The 16,010-nt window shown below is 46.6% G+C and overlaps 1 protein-coding gene across 1 annotated transcript in view; it reads left to right on the top strand.

The window, feature by feature from the left end:
- Nucleotides 1-4,063: 4,063 nt before the first annotated feature.
- Nucleotides 4,064-16,010, top strand: part of tns1a (tensin 1a) — a gene marked incomplete at its 5' end in the record, with an annotated part of 76,837 nt that continues 64,890 nt past the window's right edge. Inside the window, one exon of the mRNA XM_079236607.1 lies at nt 4,064-4,159. Within this exon, the coding sequence (XP_079092733.1) occupies nt 4,064-4,159 (96 nt within the window). The remainder of the gene's footprint in view (nt 4,160-16,010) is intronic.

Below are 16,010 nucleotides of genomic sequence, written 5' to 3' on the forward strand. Positions count from 1 at the left end.
CAAGAAAGGAAATAAGTGTATTTACCAACTTGATGAACTGTTCCTTTTAAATACAGTTGGGAGAGCAGTAGTTAATTCACTTTTTCCCACTCAGCTGTGTTGTGATAAAAGTGCGGCAGTCGTAGTTTAAATTAGAAGAACTGTGTTCTCATCAAACTGGGAACTAGTTTGTTGATCTCTCCTTTGAGTCAACAAGAGGTTTAATGAAACATTCATTACGATCTTTGCTGTGAAAAGCATTCACTCAAATTAGCTTTCCTCAGATTTTGTTTGCAATGTGATGAAAAATTCACGTAACCTTGCTCTGAGCAAATGAATACACCGCAGATGTGAGCTGTAGACCGGGACAAGGAGCTCTCATTAGGTTCAACATTAAACAATATTAAGAGACAGGATTTAGATTCAAACGGGGCATATATTTGGACAGAAGGGAAAACAGCCAACGGTTGATAAATATTGATATGTTGCGAGAAAACCTGTGGTGCAATAGAGGATAAAGAGCCAACATTGTCCCTGTTTTTGTGCACTCTGTGAAAAATGATAGATTCTGATCCTGCTGCAGATGACAGGGGGAAAGTCATCGAGGGAGAAGTTTTTCTGGCAGCCGCCACTTTTTCACGGGGTTTCCAGTCAAACGGAGAGGCAGCGTGACAGGCCAGTCAATAGAAGTCAGCAGTGATTATGCAAGTTGCTTATGCCTAATGAGAAAGGTCAGCGCGTTGCCAAGAGAGTGGGACACGAGCCCAGTCTCACACTGAGATGTACAGAACACTGCTGTAGGAAACTGTGCAGCACAAAAACGAATTCCTGCGTCAATATCCCTGAGGAAAATGGACATCAAGGGCTATATTGTCTATATTATATTATATTATATTGGCTATATTATTATTGTGTTTAGTTCTTATTTTTTACGACAAACTTTGTATGAATGTGGCCTGTTTTGCTTTTTTGGGTGCACATTTTTCTGCAGGAAAGTGGCCATTGATAGATGTGTGATGTGACTTAGATGTATTTGTTTTCTATAGCTAAAACATCCAGGATATACATGTCAGGGTTTGTTGTCTGCTCATCAGACATTGAGAGCTTCTTTCTATAGAGCTGCCATTTTGCATCAACATCATACTGACATCATACGTCGACCATTATAGTGAACGCCGGCCTCAGTAGACCACAATGCAATGCAGCCTGGTTTGCATACAGGGTTGTTGATAATTAAGTACGCTTGCTCTCAAAAAGCGAAAAAGTTCAACCCCATTCTTGAGGATATTCAAAGGCATTCTGCTAAATGTTGGAATTGCTAAATATTCTAAATGCAATGTATGCATACTGTCATCCTGATTGTCCGTGCAGTGACTTTACGTTAATCTATACTCGGATCCCTCCTCATGTTGCTCTTCCCCCGGGGGGAGCTGGAGGATAGAGGGAGCCCCCTTTGGTCATGTGATAACAGGTGGTCCTACATTTCTTTCTCTGTTCAAAGATGGCCTCTGGTGTCGAGTGTGAGTGTCTCCCTCGATCTTTCTCCGGACGCTCGCTGACTCCTGGTCGATGTTGTGACCGGTCGTGTTGTTTGCAAACAGCTGATGTCAGTCTCGTCCCCGGGCTCCTCGCCCTTTGACCGCTTTGACGGTCATCACAGTTGTTGCAAGTGATGTGGTGATACCACTCTGTCGTTGTGTTTTGGGGTGTCGCAGCAGAGGCGGCGCTTTGGTTATCAGTGACCACAGCCCTCGACTTTTTAGTCCAAAAACGCCAAACTTCCTCTTTGGGAGGGAGTCGGAAACGTCCAAGATCATAGATTGAAGACTGAAAGTACTGCTTCATTATATAAAAAAACCTATATTTTTACTGCCTTCCACAGAAGCAACTCATACGGAGGCAACTTCATTCATTCGTGCATTCAGTAGTTGATCATAAGCAATGCACAGCATGGATTGATGAATTGCATTTTGCTCTGAATATATCTGCAAATGCATTAAATGCTTTTTCTCCAGGCGAGCCATTGATTCCGTCTCATGCAGGAACACGCATGGGGAGATGGCGCACCGTGTTTATATACTGTCATGTGCACTGAATGCAGATTTCACTTCTCTTGATGATACGCAGAGCAGCTCTGACGGGAGCAGTTCTCTGTCAAAAGATATATATATATTTATTTATTTATTATATATGCCAACGTATTGCCATGCGACCAAACCATTTGTGTTATTTTCCCCCAAAACACAGCCCCATCCCCACCCCCTCGGGCTAAGCTAGCTTTGGTTGACAGAACAGCATCCTCTCCACACTTTATCTCCCTCGCTCATTGCTTTGATGTGTTGTGATTGCGTTGGTGTGGCGGTGGTGTGCATGGTGGGAGGGGTTGGGGGATTGAGGAGGAGGGGGAGGAGGGGGAGGAAGAGGAGGAGGAGGAGGGGGGTAGGGGTATAGCAGAGAAAAGCGTTCTGCAGTGAAAATGTGCTCCCACTGAAGCGTAGAGAGACTGCAGCACAGTGAACGAGCCTGTGCACCACCTGCAGTTGTGTGCGTGTGTGTGTGTGTGTGTGTGTGTGTGTGTGTGTGTGTTAGAGAGAGGGAAATAATCACCCAAGACACAATGATTCAACACCCCGCTCCTCTCCTCTTCTGTCATCCTCTCTCCTTTCCTTCTCTCCTCCCTCCTTCTCTCCCTTCGACCCAATTCTCCTCACACACTACAATCCTCTCACCCTGTATCCGCCTCGCACCGTGACAGCTGCTGCGTGTCCGTTGGTGTGCGTATGTTGCGCAAGCTGGTGTGTGTGTGTGTGTGTGTTCACCAGTATTCTCTGCTCAATATTCTCAAACACAGTCTCCCCTCCTTCTGCGACTCGCTGCTCTCCCTTTTTGTCCTTCTCCTCTCCTGATGTCTCTCATCCGTCCATCTTGACTCCTCCATTCACTCTTTCTGCCCGTTGTGTTGCTCCTCCACCTCTCCAAGTGATCACTACTTGATGCGCACTTTCCTTCGCACGCACATCGCCGTCTCCTCCTCGGCGACACTGGCTTCAACTCTGAAACACAAACACTGGATGAATACACTCAATCTGTCGTTCTCAGCAGAAACCCTTTCTGTTTTCCATTTTTTCTCTCCCTCTCTCTCTCTTCTAACGTTATGTTCCCAGTCATTTCTCCTTTTCTCTCCCACCCCCCCTCCTCCTCCTCCTCCTCCTCTTCCTCCTCCTCACTCTTTTGCTCCCCTCCTCCCGCGCTGGCTGAGTAAGTGCTGCAGCATCAGTGCATGTGTGTATGTGTGAGAGAGCAGTACAGAGCGAGAGAGAGAGAGAGGGGGACGAGTGTGTGTGAGCGGAGTGTGTGAGCGCGAAGCACCGGGGATCCTGAGCCTGGAGGGGAGCCGTGTGACCAGAGAGGGGGGCTCTTCTGCCTGTGGATGTATGTGCCAGGACAGCAGGGTTTTTTTGGGGGGTTTTTTTTGCAGGCGAGCGTACATGTGCATGAATGTGTGTGAGTGTGTGTGAGAGACGGAGAGTGTGGGCATGCCAGCGTGTGTATGTGTAACAGTGTCGTCGATCAGCGACGGGCTCTTCGCATCATGCAGCCGACGGTGCTCATCACACTTTGAGGACTGACTCATCCAGACCGGGCTGTGGAGACAGAAGACACCAAAGAGAGCGGAACACAGATGGATGCAAAGACAGGAGGACAGTTTCAGGCTCTCGAAGCGTTCGGGTCCCCCTAGACCCGTCCAAAGGTCTCGTCCATTTGTGGGACGCCAGTAGCTTCACACCGACCCCCCCGCCCCCCTTTCCTCCCCCTCAAATTGGAATTGCAGACACATAGCCAGACAGGTAGCCAAATTCACCACAAAAAAACAACAACCCTGAAAGGAAAATAAAGCCCCAGTCATCGTCCGACTTCCAGTTCATTTCTGCTCCACGGAGTAGGACAAGAGGGTCTTTTTTTTGTGCGCTTGACATCGTTCTTTTGACTGGGGGGTGAGGGCGGGTGGGCTGCAGGATCCTATCCCGGCGCCGAGTGGGGGGTGAGATAAGAGGCTGGCAGACGAGACGGGACAGACGCAGGCATGGCTCGCCTCAACTGGTGCCTGGCTGCCGTCGTCAGCTGGGGCAAGTTCCTCTTCGCCTGCTTCTTTCCTCTGCGGGGGGCCAAGCGAAACAAGGTAAGACTTGACGGAGGGTGGGAGGGGGGTGCAACGGGAGCCTGAGCCGCGATTCAGTGGACTTAGATGACGAGTTCTGCACATGTCGCCTCTCATGTCTCACTTCAACGCACGCAGATGACTTTCTCCTCCACTGAATGCCAACACGTATGTCTGGATTTCTCATCCTGCATGAAATATACGTCGGGCTGGGCCTCGCCACTCATCCATTACATGCATACGGCCGCTTTCACCCAAACCACCAAGTGACGTAGCTGTGAAAGAGGAGCTTGGCAGCTGGTCATGGACCATGAGCTCTGGCAGGCTGGTTGGTGTTCCTCTAAGTGCTGATTCAAGGTCAGTGTTACATCTCCAAGTGGTCTCCAGGCAGCCGCTCCAGATAGAAGATGGTGGGGAACCGTGAGGTTTTGGATGAGCCACTAGAGCCATGGGCACTTGCAGCAACCACCTGGAACAAATGGTAGTTGCTCCTGGTACATAGGGTCACCTTGCCTTCGGAGCTGCAGGATTGCAATGCACCATTATTGGGGGGTTCGCGTATTCCCATGAAAGAGCTCTCGCTTCTCTCTCCATCCATCTCCTGCCATTGCGTGTCATGCTGTATTTGTTCGCTTTTGACGAGCGCTGCCAGTCTTTGATCCCCTGCGCCATATTCCGACGGTCGCGTGGCTCATGTGTACGAGCGAGAAAGGCCAAACGGAGTTCCTTGAATGGTATCAGCTGAACGCACCAATGCTTCTTTGTCTGCTTCCCCGAAGCCAATGTTATTAGCAAAACATGGAGTGCAGTCTCTGCTTTTTTTGGGGTGGTGGTGGTGGGGGGGCTCTTCTCTAGCAGATAGTCAATCATGTGTAACAACCAAATGGCACTATTTCCATTCAACACACGCTCACACAGGCACGCACACACATGTAGGGACACCAGAAACAGTACCTGAGGTCATCCTCTGATGACTGGGGATGAGTGGAGGTGATTTTTGTAATGTTTCTAACCACCATGAGCATCTCGAGAACAGTTGCCCCGAGGCAGGAACCACTGATCAAATCAGCTTAATGCGCTGCACCCTCAGCAGTTTTAAGTGGAAACATCGCCACAAACTCAAGACACCTTTTGGGACTTTCCTCTGCGCCCTCATACCTTTCATCCTCACCATTGGGTATTTTTTGTGTTGCATGAACCGCTCCGCTCCAGAACGCAGATGTCAGTCAAAAAGGTTGAGGAACTTGAGTGTTGCATTGCTGCAACTCGACTGCGTTTTGGCCGGTGTTGGCGGTGATGGGATTTTTGCTGTGTGGTGACGCCGTAGCGTGCAGTGCTGCAGCCGCCCGTCTCTTTCCAGCCCCAACACCCTCCCCAGCAGCACCAACACCAGCAGCAAGCCCCCGCCCCCACCCATTGCCGCAGCTCCTTATCTCTACACCCGCGCTTTATCCCACCACACTCCCCTTGTCGCACTCTCGTATATGCGTGTGTAAATGTGTGGAGCTTGTTAGAGCCTTTGCACACACACACACACACACACTCTCATTATATATCTCCTCGACCCTATGCAATGAATCCCCAAACCATTATGTTCGTTCAGTCACAGCTTTGGCTCAGCCCGTCCTCTCAGCATTGGCATCTTTTCCCCTTCAATCGAGAAAGAGGATTTCCTTTTGTTTGATTTCTTTCCCCTTGTTCATAGAAACACACATTTTTGCACCATTTTTGTAATTGACCCCAGCATTATGGTTATAGAGAGAGACGTTAGAGAGGAAGCTCGGGCACATCTTCAACCCTTGAGCCTACACTGTAAAATGGGACTTGTCACTAGGGATGTACCCTTGTTAAGGTGTATATATATATATATATATATATATATATATATATATATATATATATATATATGGTATTGCTTGGACAGGAACATTCATGGAGCCCACATACTAAAAATACTATCTGCAAAGATCAAGTCCTTGTCTATATTTCCTCCTATATAGTCCTCAGATTTCAGTGAAACTGAATGTAATCTCCAGTGTAGCAGCTGCTGTTCTGGTTTCAGTACAGAAACTCATTTCTATCAAGATCTTTAAAAAAAAGTTGGTTTCCACGGGCAAAAGGTTAACATTACAGCGGTGGAAGATTGTTTCACTTGAAGATTTATTTGTATTTTTATGACTTAACAGACTAAATAGAGAGTTCATGCGCTGATAATATGGCACATATATTAATCTTTTCACCTTCAGAAGATGCACAGTATATACGTTTCCCGGGCCTTATGTAGTTGTCAATATACATAATGCGTAAGCGTGATCAAAATATTGTACATATTGCTTTTTTATCACTGACGTAAGATATCACCGTTTAAGTTCTCACCACTTGTTTCTCCAATCGTAATACCAACAGTTGTCTGACCACCAATAGATATCAGTGTGTATATATATATATATATATATATATATATATATATATATATATATATATATATATATATATATATATATATATATGTGTGTTATTCATTATACAAATGAATAAACGCGGATCTTAGGGCACTTCTTGCAGTTTGGGAGACTCCGGCTGCAGCCCTGGATCACGTGACCCACCGGGAGGTGAAAGTGGAGAGGTAAGGCTGTGTGTCTTCCCTCCAGAGGACCGCTGTGAGGTGTTCAGTTTCCATGGCAACGCGGCTCACACAGTCCCCACATGATGGGGCCGGGTTACAACGGGAGACGGGCTCGGAATACTGTTGCCGTGTGTGTGTGTGTGTGTATGTGTGTGTGTTTGACTGTGAATGTGCGGCGGTTTTGTAAGAAAGAGGCGAGGGAGGTGGAGGGATGATGTGTAAAGGTTTTCTCCATGTGTGTTACTATGGTGACACTACAGCGGCACTATGAAAGGGTAACTCTCCTCCTCATATCCTGTCGTCTCTTCTCGCCAATTTTCTTTTCTTGCATTGGATCCTCTGCCCTCTTTCCTCCTGTCTTCTCTCGTCTTCTTTATGTTCCGCTCATTTTCTTTCATTCCGTTTAATTTCCTCTCGTGTCCTTTCATCTCCTGCCCTCCTCTCTCTCCTGTTCTTTTGTTTAATCTTCTCCTCTCTTCTCATCTCCTTGTCCTCTCTTTTCCCTCTGTTTCTTTTCTTTTCTTTGAATCCTCTCCTCTGTGTTCCGTTCCTTCTATTTCATCTCATTTCCTTGCCTTTTCCACTCTTCTTTCCTCCTCTTTCACCACTTGTTTCCTCTCCTCTCCCCTCCTCTCCTCCAGTATGTTGTGTTTACTTGCCTCCCTATTCATTTAACTAATGTCCCCCAGGGCAGTAAATTCACATCAGGCAGTCCTGCAGACAGCCAGAAGAGAAGAGGGTGATGGGAAACCTGTCCGCTGAATAGCCCCTTATTCTCTCCCTCTACATTGCCTCTCCAGCATATGCATGAAAACCTCATTCATTGCTCGCTGTATTTATCACACGCTCCCAACTTACTTTGAGTAATGTCGTCCGACTGTGGCGAGCGGTGTGCAGGTACCGCACCCGGAGAGTCGCAGACTTCTGCCCTGAACGGCTCGCTGTATTCTGGGCCGGCGTTCAGCGTGATGGATGCTTTGTTATTTTAGCATTAAAGCTTTAATGTGATGGATTCTCCAGCGACAGAGGAGGAGACTGCAGAGTCAACGTGGAATACTTCTCTTTTTTCTCTCTCTCGCTTCTCTTCCATCACAGTTTGGGTGTTTTTGTGGTGGTCAAATACCACTGTCTCCGTGTGCATGTATAGCAAAGTTCCCCCAACCTTTAAGTAGGCAGAGGGCTGCTAACATCATTAGTCTGAGTTTCACTGTCCCGTGATGGTCTAAAGTCCAGTACAATTCTGTGGGAAATAAAGTGTGTGGGTGTGTGCTTGTGCCTGCATGGCCGTGTGTTTTCAGTGAGTTCTGGCATGTTGCATTGGGAATAAGGGAATAAGAATCTGACCTCACTGTGCAAAAATTTTGTACTGAGAAAATACACCACTCCCAATAGCAGACCCAAAATCAATGCTATATGCAGGTCGTACAACGAGTGTTCTGGCTGCATCCAGACCGATAAAAACACGAGATGCATGCGCGAGTTATATGTTTATACAAGTTTGCTTTTACCTATTTCAGACTGTCTGAGTATTGGTTGGAGGCCACTAGAGGCTGCTAGCAACCCAGTTTAGACCAGTTGGCTGCAGGGAGAAAGTGGCTGTCGTGTGTCGAACGCAGACACCGAATCCATTTGAAAACCAGTTCAAGAGCGCTCCAACACAACCAGTAGCATTCCCCCAGTGCGTCCACACAGTGCTGACATTATGTTGATTTGACACGCAGAAGGACACACACACGCGCACACACACAGATTATGTGTCAGGTTAGCCTATGGATTGAGGTAACTGTTCCAGTGGATGTGATGGAGTGCAGCAGGGATCAATAGAGGGTGTTTTCTCAAAATGAATTGGCTCTTAGCCCTTTATGGATCTGACTGTGGAGTGATGTAATGCGCCCGCACCGCTGATATAATGTTGATTCAGAGCTGTGCGAGATATAGATGTACACATGCACGTAGCAATGCCTCACACATGTGCCGCAGAACGTTAGCACGCATACATGCATGCTAGATAACTAGCACAGACTCAGAGGACTGTATAGATACATGCAGGGATGCAGGGAGGTGTAAAAAAAAATGTTGTTCGAGAGCTTTATAAAGTCTGAGAAAGAAACTCTGATGATGTCACCTTGGAGATTGTTTTACAGTAAGCCTGAGTTACAAACTGGGCCATGGAGTTTGAAAGAGGTGAGCATTCACCAGGCAAGGGAGATCTGAATACAGTTACTGGGTTGCATGATGGGAAATGTAGGATCCAGTGTTTTTAGAGCTCTGAATACTGAATATTGGAGTATCAGAAGAAGAAGAATAACTTTCACAGTTTTCTCTGAAAACATGAAGGATATCACCCCTTTTCCTGCAATAAGAGTAAGGCCCGCCTTGCCATATGGTCATAATAATTGTGCATATGGCCTTTCTGTTAGTGTGTGCATGAGCCTGCCTGTGCATATGTATATGCACCACCTGTATGCCACAGCGATGATCTCATTCCCACCGACTGCTGCAGCGAGAACCTGTTAGATTCTCATTGTTTGTCCGGCCACTCGGCTGCGTCACGGCAGCTGTCGAGTCCTGCAAATATTTCTGAAGGCAGAGCGGAGAGATCTGCAAACAGGAGACGGTTGCCGATGAAAAATTGAAGTGACATTAGCGCAGACATGAGCGAGCATGCTCGCAGAGGAGAGGTGGAGGGAAAGAGAGGTGAGGTATGCAGTGCAAGGAAGCCATGGGGGTGGACGATGGTCGATGAATAGTTTGTGTGTGTATAGATGTGTGTGTGTGTGTGTGTGTGTGTGTGTGTGTGTGTTAAAGAGAGAGAAGGGAAAGGAGGGGCTAACAAGGATCATTTGAGGAGAGGGGAGTTTTGGGAGGGGGAAAAATAAAGACTCTCCTCCCCCCTTTCCTCCAAGAAATAAAGTTACCACACTTCAAGAGGGACAGAGAGGAGGAAAGAAGTGAGGGAGCACACAAGGGAGAGGGAGAGGGAGAGAGAGAAGGACCAGGAGTGGAAGAGAGAGCAAGAGAGGGAGGGAGCTCCGATGCGGGAGACTGACTAAGGCCATCAGAGAGAGAGAAAGCGAGAGCGGCGTTCCCTTCCCCACCCTCCGTGCCCCGTGCACGCCCGGCATGGATCCGTGTCGCCGAAGCCTGAGCGGAACCGCCGGGAATGTCTGGGAATACCGTGGATTTCTGCCGTGAGCCCGCAGAGCCCTTTTTCAGGATGCCCTCCGTCTCTCTGTCGCTGCCCTCCGCCCTGGCAGGGAGGGCCAGGACCTGGGTCTGCCTCTCCTGCATGTTCTGGGTAAGAAGTCACAGATTTGGAGACGTGTTCAGTGTGCAGGACCCAGCCGTCGGCTAAAGGTCATCGTGGACAAAAGGTGCTGTATTTTGGATGCAGGTTGTGTTTCTCAATAGGCGAGAGATAAGGGAGAGGTGCCACGAAAGCTGCATTAGTCTCTTTTATGAATGACCCAATGGCTTTTCTTTCCTCCCCACATTACATCGAAAGCTCTGAATGACCTTGCATGTGTTGTCAAGTGGGCGGTTATGTTTATGTGTGGAGTGTAGAGAGGTGAGCAGTTCATGGTCAGCGGTTTCTTTGAAGTAACGACACAGCAGCGCTGGAAAGTTGGAGGTCTGGTCCATAAATGTGCAAAGTTCACTCGGGTCTGATGTCCTTCTCACCAAAGCTGGGGATCCGGTTTCTCCACTGACGTCCTCCATCCTTTGGCCGCTGGAGGTCAGGTCCACATGTGTCATATCTACAGTAGCTGACTCCGTGATCCTTGCAGGACTAATCTAGTCGACGGCTCGGTGGCGACTCGCGTCGGCGCGTTCTTGCGTCGGGTCCGCGCGGCCTGGGCGATGGAGCTATTTCTGGTTTCTCCTGTATAATTTAATCTGCTGCTGCTGCTCGCTTCTCCTGCTATCTGGGACTGGCTGAGTGTGTCAGGAACCGGGGGCTTTCCACGCAGCATCTTGGCTAAAACAAATAAATAACAAAAGTCAAAGCACCTCTGGACATGCGTGAGGATGTGAATATGGACATCAGATCTTTTTCTTGTAGAGGAACATCAATTCGGTGTCTTTTGTGTTTGAGGAATACTTCTTCTTGAACATGTGAAATGCAAAATCTGCCTTTTAAGAAGCCCTGCAGCCCTCCAGAGTAAAAACAATGTGGGTTTCTGTATCTTAACATATTTCCGCATACATTACCGACTTTTTAATGCTCCTAGCTGCAATGCAACACCGGCTTTATTGGAAAAGTAGGTGGATTCATTGCTTTTTTGTTGTTGTATAATGTATACCGGGTGTGTAATGATCGCACCCGAGTGTTAAATGAGGCATCTGCCCTACTTTTCTGTAGCTTGCAGTGGGGGAGAGGGCCATTTAGATGCAAGGGGAAAGAGGCAGGCTGGAGGAAACGCTGCCACGCAGTTCATATGCAAAGTGAGACATTGAGCCGTCCAGATGCGAGGCCTCCAATCCAACATGATCACCCTTCACATCGACGACAAAAAGAGACGACCGCTGAAGAGGGAAGGAGCGGGGAAGACATGAGTGTTGTGGGGCGTGACATCAGCGGGGAGAGGAAGAGGAGGAGAGGAGTGACGTGCGAGAAGCGGGTTCTAAGAAAGCTCCTCAAATACATGCTATTAATAATGTATCCCCACACACACACACACAGAGGGAATATTAGATTTGACATGCTGACAGAAACAGCCACAAATGCAGGCTAGTTCCTGCAGCGCTGGCCGAATACTTCTGTGAGCTCATTACTGCTCTACAATATGCTAAGCAGCTCCGCCATGAATAACAACAAGCGATTTTTTTAACATATTCACTGAAGAATTTCCTGCCGGTGTTTACCCGAGTGCAGTCAGACCCGGGGTAACGTGCATGGTGTTCTGCAGTGTCACTCGTTTGACTACAGATGTTCTCTGGTTCACATCCGCCGTCTCTCTCCGCGGTCCGGTAGCAGTGCGAGCAAGTGGCTTTGCAGAGATTATGTCATTTTTTAAAAGTCCAATCATGCATCATTTGTTTTAACATTACAGTATTTGAAAAGGTCACTCAGGTTAAAAGGCCCAATCTGTCATTTTTGGAGCACATCCTTTTTTATTTGTATTGAGTATGTGGCTATGAAAGCTGTTCAGAGGGAGCTTGAGCAAAGGAAAGGTTTTATAAAAAACGCTAATAATATGTATTATGTGACATGTAGAATCTAGTGTTATAGTTTAGTTTGACTTGGACCAAACTAAAGACTAAAAAATGTTCATAATAGCGGTTTGTGGCACTACTGCTCTCATTATACCGTCACGAGTCTGCAAAGACTTCCAGGCGGCTCAAAAAGGACGTCTGCAGCTGAAAGACAGTAAGCCAAGACGCCCGGTGGATCCATCATGTCTTCAGTTGTCTAACAGAGTCCCGTATCGACTGGACAGAATCCCCAGAGAGCTCTGAAAATCAATCAGGCTTTGATTGGGCCGCCGCTGCCGGCCACGCCTCTGTGTCGCCGCTGCATGAGAGCGGCCTGCGAGCATCAGGGTGTCGCTTCCTGCGCTCATAAGAGCGAGCCGGCCGGCTGATGAGCTTTCGTTGAGTGAGGAGATTCTTGTAATGAATCTGTCTCGGCGTCTCTATGCGCTGGCGTCATAGCAACAGCATCATCTCACAGTTTCCCTTTGAAATGACTTCATCTTCAGGAAGGAAGAGAACTGTTGAACACCAAGTCATTTAAAATGTTCGATAACAACATTTTCACTGTGCATATTTAATATATAGAATTTATAGATTATATTATTTTCACTTTAGATCAGGTCACACAAAATACTTAACTAATACTTAACTAACGACTAGTAAATACCTGAATTAATCATGAATTGCAGTATTTAAACACGTTTATAAAGCACATGTTAATCATCTATAAGTCCTTAATAATTGGTTTGCAATATATATCACTTAATTTACAAATGGGGAATCCATAATTTATAAAGTATGAAAACCCAATCATGAAACACATAATCAAGCTTATTAATTAAGAATAAAACATTTATAACTGTTTATGAATTGCACACTAATGAGCGTTGTTGGAACAATTCTTTATAATTGATGGATTAAGTGTTTACTCATGCTTTGCTAATAAATAGTGTGTACTTATTATAAAGTGTTCCCTTCTATTGCAGTACAAGTGATATATTTAAACATTAAATTAACATTACAATACTTACATTAAAGAACATAATTTCACTTGCAAATAAACCCCAATTAATGAGCTGTTTTTTAAGCACTGGCCGATATAAAGGGTCAAGTCCTCATGCGGCTTCATCAGTCGTTTCTGAGGTTGTGACCTTCAGCGGTTCCTGATTCTAGCTTTTTCCAATGTTATCCACTTGGTTTTGAGAAAGATATGACAGGAAACAAGTTTTTGTTCAGCCGGTAATAACAACATGAATGATCATTGTATTTTTGATGATGAAGCCCACCTCCAAACGACATGAAACTGCACTCAGACCTACTTTCGGGCAACAGCCTCCGATGGGACCTCATGAGCTGCTCAGCTGCCACACAGGCCGGAGATCCCTGCAGCGCTGCATGCTCTCGTTTCCTAACCGCTGCATTTGTGCATGTGTCTGTGCACATGCACGGCGTGTGCTACAGTATCCTTGAGACTCAGACTGTCCTCAGAGGGTGTAAGCCGTCACTCTGGCTAAACAATGCCCTGTGTATCTGTGACCAGGTGATTTATATGCGATGTGACCGGGCGCCTCCCTCCGGGCCGCGGGCCACCACCAGCCGGCCCGCGACCCGGCTTCGGCACACTTCCCCTGGGGAAAAACTCTCATCCCCGAGTCTGGATCTCTGCCCGAGTTCAGCAGATCCATCTGTGGACGACTCAAACATAAAGAAAATATAAATATATTCATGTTTGTAGTTATAGATTGCCATTGGATATAGCTAAAACATAACTTAGTCCACACTGTTCTTGCCCTGTGCGTGTTTCTGTCTTTCTTTCCCAGAGATGGACTCGAGGAGAGAGCTCATTAGCAAACACGGCGTCCTAAGTTCATTAGCAGCCGGCTAATGATCATAAGCAGCTCGGACTTCATGATCACAGCTCATTGATCTTTGTGTCTCTCTCTCTGCACCTGATATCGATCATATCGCACACAGGCTGCACCCTCACGTACACACTCCAATGCACGTGGGTCTATTTGTTGCGTTTGTATAACACCACACCCACACATAAGCAGGGAGATACTCACACACAGAGTTTCTACTACAATATGGCAACCGGCCCACGTGTCCGTCCATTGGGACCGACTGTATTCGGCGCCATAAATAAAACATCCTGAGCTCATATCTGTGTTCTTGTACGTGGATCCATACTCCAGTGAAGTGTGGATGCAGATAAGGGAGGAACTGTGTGTATCAGTGCCTTTCAAATTGTAAAAAAAATAAAGATCGAAAAGATGCGTTACATATATTTGATCTTCTTTTGAGTTAAACTTGTTTGTGATCCTAATGGAGATTTCCTGGCGTCTCCTGGAATGTGTCTATTTCAACTATACTAAACTCTATCTCTTTACTATTTCAGAGAAAGCTTTACAAACCTGTGCCTATGGATTATGCAGTACCAGCTTTACTATGATCATGGGTACTTAATCACTGATGTACTCATAATCGTGTAAAAGGCCTCTCTGGGGTTATAAGAGACTTTATTCTCCACTGTTATTTCCCCATCTACTGTGAAGATGCTCATAAACACCTGCGTGGCTTTATATTTCTGATTCAAGTGTCCTTGACATGAAGAATTTTTCGGAACCCCTTGATTTGTGTGTGTGTGCTGAGCAAAGTCGTTGATAGCAACACGACTTGGCAGCTCGGTTTCGTCTCGACCGTCTTAGCCGCCCTGCTAATTTGAGCCGTTTGATTCGCCATCTGTGTGTCGGGATCCCAGATTCACAGAGTTCAGGAGCGGCGGCTGCCAACGAGAGCAGAGTTTACGGCGAGGTGACCAAGAGTCCGACGCGGTTTTGTTCATTTAGATTACTGTGGATTAAAACCTCCATATCTACCAGGCTTTAAGTTTAAAAGATGTGAGGAGACAGGGGTGTGAATGAAAAGACGCTATTCAGTTGCATTGAGGGAAATGAAGGATTCTTCTTTCAAATCTGCCTGTGAGAGTCGTATTCTGATCGTAAATCGCACCGAGCTTCCATTCATGTGCTGGAAGCGTCTTTGTAGAAGCGGGAACACATAAAGGCTGTCACACCCGCGCGCATTCAGATATTGCAAATTTCATCCTGGTTCTCATTTTCCGTCTTGTTTCTCGTTCTCGTTTTCTCTCGTCTCACAAAGGCGCCCATTGTCCTGACAGGATTTCAATTTGGGGGAAATTGAAAGCAGGTGTGGCCCTGCTGTTTCATCTCGGGGTGCAGGACCCCCCCCCCCCCCCCCCACCCCCCCCCCCCCTCTGTGGGGCCTGTTCCTCATGCTTGACTTCATTGAGTCATGTCATCCAACGGTTTGGCGCTCTATGTCTTTTTCTTTCTTTTTTGGCCTGGGTGACTCATTCGCTCCCTCTGTTCACCTCGTCCATCATCCAGGTAGTCACTCATTCAGAAAACGATTCACCTCGCTCACTCACTTTCTCCCTCACACAGTATCTGTCTTCCGTTGGACAGCCTTTAGAGGACAGAGAGAATATTTACTGCAGCCTTGAGGACTGTCAATTTCATCTGGAAAAAACGCTTTTCAGGAGGAATAAGGGAGAAATAAAGAACTCTGGTTCTTTATAAGGACATTGTTTGTGCCACAGAGAAGAACATGTAATTGTTCCGCTAAACATACAAAAAAAACAGCAAAATGAAAGTCAAATATGTTTTCAATTTCTGTTTTTTAGTCTCTGAAGGGCTGTATTTATTTCATTATTGCACCTTAGATGGTTATTGCACATCGGGGACACTCTGACTGAGCGATTATTGGACTACAGGGCTCGTGTGAAATTACATCATTATGCAAAATGATACTGTACATCTTTATTCCAACATGGCCCTCTTTGTGTTTTCAAACCGTTCTTCCAATTCATGCAGAACAGCTCTAACCGAGCTATGAATAGAACCACATGTGCAGTTTTGCATTGGTTTTCCATGTGAGAATGGGAAGTTTGTGTTGATATATGTGTGTCTGTGGGTATTAGAGAGCGTGGATGTTGTTTTGCGTGTTTAAACCCAGATGTAGGAGCTC

The sequence above is a fragment of the Taurulus bubalis genome (genome assembly GCF_910589615.1).
Source record: "Taurulus bubalis genome assembly, chromosome: 21".
NCBI lineage: Eukaryota > Metazoa > Chordata > Actinopteri > Perciformes > Cottidae > Taurulus > Taurulus bubalis.